Source organism: Trachymyrmex septentrionalis, unplaced genomic scaffold (assembly GCF_001594115.1).
Source record: "Trachymyrmex septentrionalis isolate Tsep2-gDNA-1 unplaced genomic scaffold, Tsep1.0 scaffold9, whole genome shotgun sequence".
NCBI classification, from domain to species: domain Eukaryota; kingdom Metazoa; phylum Arthropoda; class Insecta; order Hymenoptera; family Formicidae; genus Trachymyrmex; species Trachymyrmex septentrionalis.
Genome location: NW_017306091.1, coordinates 2,457,779 through 2,462,964, shown reverse-complemented (window position 1 = coordinate 2,462,964; position 5,186 = coordinate 2,457,779). Strand labels below are relative to the sequence as shown.

At 30.4% G+C, this 5,186-nt stretch overlaps 1 protein-coding gene across 2 annotated transcripts in view; it reads left to right on the top strand.

Moving 5' to 3' along the window:
* The first annotated feature begins 4,427 nt into the window (after positions 1-4,427).
* The window catches only part of LOC108755892 (sodium/potassium/calcium exchanger 3), a 13,720-nt gene continuing 12,961 nt past the window's right edge, over positions 4,428-5,186 (top strand). The window contains exon 1 of one of the 2 annotated variants that reach the window (XM_018499294.1): positions 4,428-4,470. In XM_018499294.1, the coding sequence (XP_018354796.1) occupies positions 4,446-4,470 (25 nt within the window). In that variant the 5' untranslated portion in view covers positions 4,428-4,445. Of the gene's footprint in view, positions 4,471-4,631; positions 4,664-5,186 lie in introns of those variants that run through there. The other variant, XM_018499295.1, reaches the window with a different exon arrangement.

The window sequence follows — 5,186 nt, the reverse complement described above, 5'->3', positions numbered from 1 at the left end:
TTCGACTACACACTTATATTTTTCGTTCATCGAAGATTTATCACGGCACTGATAAGATACTGTTTAAGGCAATTGCGTTCTATACCTTCGATTAAAAGACGACAGGAAAGTTTTCTGTGATTGTGATCCTGTCCTGTGATTTCTACGTCCGCCTCTTTGAGGACATAGGTCTACCGATTTATATGACGCTCCTACATACGCTGATCTTATCTTTGACGAAAGTTTTATATTACTTTACGTTTCGCGTCAGTAATACAGCCTTGTCGACTTGTTCAATGGAGAGCATCTTTTTTTATATACATTATTTTATATATATCATACTTTCAATTAAAATATCCGCGCAGCGGATATCATATAAAGTTTGACAGTGCGCGTTTATTTATAATGTACTTTGAATTTACTGTAGATCTTGTAAGATGATACTACGTGAACAAGTTCTGATATCTTCGAAGTCAAATAAAATCGCGCGTGCACGAGTTTCAATTTATTGTAGTATTTTTTTTCTTTTTTTTTTTTCTCGATATGTGAAAAACAGTGTCGTGCGATTCTTCTAATCGCACATATCAATTTTCTTTATTTGCGCGAGGCGCCGTTTTTTATCGTGTTATACAACAAATATTATATCGAGTGATTCGAACGAAGAGGAAATACATTTTCACATTTCTATTTTGCGATAAAAATCGTAATACGCACATATTCAAAGTATGTTCTACGAGATTCACGTTTTTCACGAAATATTTTGTATTAGATACGTACAATAGGTTTTATAGAATAATTTAATTATTATATACCACGCGCATTCTTAATCGCGACAAAATCTGTTTTGATAAAATTAATAACTGAAATAATTACAAACTAAATGATACTTTGCATTTTTGCTAATAACGAATTTTATTGTTATTCGCAAGGGAGTTCGAGCCTTTAATGTCTCTGCATGATTTAAATACTATGAAACAAAAAGAGTGGGAATGACGATAGGCAAAATCGATCGAAATGTGCAACTCGGCTGCATCTGATATGATACATTTTATAAAACTAAAGCTGCAAATATGAGAAAAACTACAGAAGAGATGTAAAATATTTTTGCGAATAACAATAAAATTTGTTATTAGCACAAATGCAAAGTATCATTTAGTTTGTAATTATTTCAGTTATTAATTTTATCAAAACAGATTTTGTCGCGATTAAGAATATATGGATCTTGTGATGTTATACTCACGTAATGATAATAAAATGATACTAAACCTACAATAAACAATATCTAGAACAAATTTACGTTATTATCATGAAGCGATATCACATGTCTCGATATTAGTTTAGATAACCAGCCAACTATGAAAACGACCATTAATAGGATTCTAAATTTTTCAAGTTTAGATAACCAGCTTCATACGAATTTCTATAAGATCTTATAATAATTGAACATTTTATTAATGGATAAACTTTAAAACTTTAAGCTGTTACTCAGATAATATTTAACAGGTAATATTTTACAATGTTTTTTTTGCCTTTCTTTTGCTACAATTTCCATATCTTTTTTAGCTAGACTAGTATAATTAGTACAGTAAATTTTCCATTGATATCCATAGAATATTTCAGAAAAATTTTTACTTGCAACCTAATTTTTAAAACGTAACAGTTTTATTATTTGGTTGTTACAAAAAAATATCCGGTAATAATGACGTAGAATATTCTCATATAGTTTATTAAAATTCAAAACGTGAAATTCATTAATACGATTAAATTTTATAACTTGTTAAATAAAAAAATGAATATTAAAATCGTTACACGTAATGAGCATGCAAGTCGGTCAGATAATTGTGAAAGCTTAATTGCGAAATATACGAGTTTGAAGAGCCAGACATTCCAGTTAAAAATAATGCAATTAAATTATAGCTTTGCGCACGCAATGTTAATTCTAATGTAGATGCACCGATGCAGATACTTACGTATTAAATCAACGCAGATAGCACGGTGGTTTGGTACATCTGTACTAGGTGAATTATACATGTGAGTGTATAATACCTAAGCTCTTGAGAGACTCTTAAGAGTTCGAGTCCTTCACACAACTAGATTTAACTTCTTAGGAAGACTTAGAGAAGCGATGCTTTAAATTTTCGACATTTAAAAGACTATCTTCTTTAGTCAACACCAATTATAACGTAACATCAATGTTATAATTTTGCACTCAACAATATAAAATGTAATATAATATGGTACGAGAATTATTATAGAGGATGCCTCTTACCGTGACAATCGTTAATGGCAGATTCCAGAGATCATTTCAAGACGAAAATTCTAAATCTGTCACAATGTCGAGATATAATAGTTTTTAAATGGAGATTCAAAGATAATCAACTGAACTGTCCGAAATTCATGCACTATTTAAAAATTAAAGCCTCAACATTAAAAATTTGCGTTTCGAAGTAATTTCAGGAACTATCATTAACGATTATCATGGTAAATCTGGATTTTTCTTGTATTATTTCATACGTTTTAAAAATTAGGTTGCAAGTAAAAATTTTTCTGAAATATTCTATGGATATCAATGGAAAATTTACTGTACTAATTATGTTATACTAGTCTAGCTAAAAAAGATATGGAAATCAGCATACAATATATATATATATTTCAAAAATGTTTTTAAAATATTTATTTTTCATTAACTATACATTACACAATTTATTGTAAAAATAATATTTATTACATGTTTATTAAGCATTTATTTTATCTTAATTAAATATGAAATAATAATATAATGAAACATTTATTTAATATTTATTTAATTTAAATTTAATATTTACATTACATTTATAATTCAATTTACAATAATAATTTGAAAAAAACACTTATTTAATACTTATTCAACATTAATTTGATATTTATTTTATATTAATTATTTATTTAAAACGTAACCTTAAAAACATTTATTTGACATTTAATCAATTAATTTAATATTTGTGTTACATTACTCATTGCAATAATGGTTTGAAAAAGCATTCATTTAACATTTATTCAAATGGTATTAAAATTTTGAAATGATATCTTGAAGGCGAACTTAAAATTGGATTCCAAGTAGTGTATTTAAATAATTATCGTACTTTACAGTAGATAAAACGTTTCTTAAAACATTTTTAAAAACATTATTTGCTAATTGTATTGCAAATAATAAGGAAACGTTTTTTTTAAATGTTGAAATAAACGTTTTTTAGAAAAGGTGACTCAATCACTTAAAAAACATTTTTAGAAATGTGTTTTAAAAGTACTTTAAAAAACATTTTTGCTGACTGTCAGAAAACGTTTTTTACCATTAAAGAAGTGTTGTTTTAAATATTAAAATATTTTTTTTTAATGAAAAGAGAGTAATTTAATCCATTTTTAACGTTTTTAAAAATATTTTTTAAAATATTTTTTAAATATGTTCAAAAATATTTTTTAAATACTTTTAAATCATTAATTTGCTGACTATATAGAATATGTTATAGTACATTTATATCATTGAGTGTGAAATAAAAATATTGATATTACGTTATTTTTAGTTTATGTCAAGTGGCAGTTTGACTTAAATCTTTTATAAAATGTATATATTATTATTTATATATAGTATTTTTTATAGAGATCTTAATCAAATGTTACAATTTTTATTATTATTCTAATATTCTAATAAGATAAACTTCTAGTAATAAACACAAAGCAAAACCGCTCTTGTCTAAGTTTCCCCTAAGAACTTAATTTAGTTTGAGGACTCAAGCTCGAGAGTCTCTCGAGAGCTTAGGTTGTATTATATACTCACGTGTGTAATTCGTCTGGTGCAGACGCACTAAATCGCCGTGTTATCTGTATTGATTTAACACATAAGTATCTCTGGCATCTACATCGATGCGTCTGCATTAGAATTAACATTACACGCGTGATACTATAATAGCTTATTAACTGCATTATTTTCAATACGATACTGATAAGTATTCTCTGATCAAATCGTAAGAGTCCGTGAATTGCAACAGTACTTAGTTGTTCGAAAATTATACTCTTCCGTATATGATATATTAATTTTCGCAATCATGAAAAGATACGTATGGATTCCAAGAACAAGATATTAGTCTATTGTTACTGAAGTTGCTTCAATCTACGGCGTTGCTCTCGCAAATTTGCACAAATGACCCCAACAAAGTACATACGACAAAGCGCGCTTGCAAAATTATATCGAGAGAAATACCACATATTTTCCTTCCGGTCCATCATATCGTGACTACTCGAAAGTGACGGATGCATATCGCAAATTTCGGAAGCTTCGTTGGCTTGTGGCTGGAACTTACATGCGGCACGATCCAGCAACAGGCGCTACGCGCGAGAGAAGAGCCAGAGGGAGGGGCGATTCCAACAAACGATGTCGGACTTCGGAGTAGATGTTAATGTAGTATGTGTGTGACAACGGGATTGACAACATGGATACGACTGACCTAGGAGGAGGTGTGTTCGAATCTTATTTTCGATAATATCGCACCGGAGAAGACCGCGACGTGTTGAAACAGTTTCGCATACGATGCGAGGATGGTGTTGACCCGCGCATCCGGGGGGAAATCGGGAGAGAAACGTGGACCGACGAGACATGAAAAAAAATTTAAGAGAAACAGGAAATGGGAGACGGGCGGCGAACACACGGGTGCATTTAGTGTGCTTTTTCCACCTCGTTTCTTCTCCTACATTTTCGCTTTTTTCCTCTTTTGGTGCTCTCCGCGCTTCGCCGCGAATGCGAGAATCGTCGCACTGTGAAAACGGGAAATGTGCGGAAATCACATAGGCTAGGATGTTCTCTGCGTCTGGATGTTCTCTGTGTCGATCCATCCCACGATAAATGATGAGCGAGAAAACCCGTGGCCGTTTTGGTGAAGAAAGTGCTCAGTTAAAAATACATACAAATGCAATCCCCTTATTGTATTCGCGATATTCGTGACACTATACGAAGTCAATAATAAATATCTCAAGCATACATTTTCTCATTTTGTCGCATCTCTTTCATTTTCTTCATTTTCTGCATCTGTCAAATTTAACCACTTGCTTTTCTCGCTTTGTTTTTTTTTTTCTCTTTGACTGTGTACGCGACACTCGATCATAGTGCTTGCAGATTCTATGATTAAACCTGAAGACCTCTTTCCATTTTTGTTTTATTTAATTTTTTATTTTTT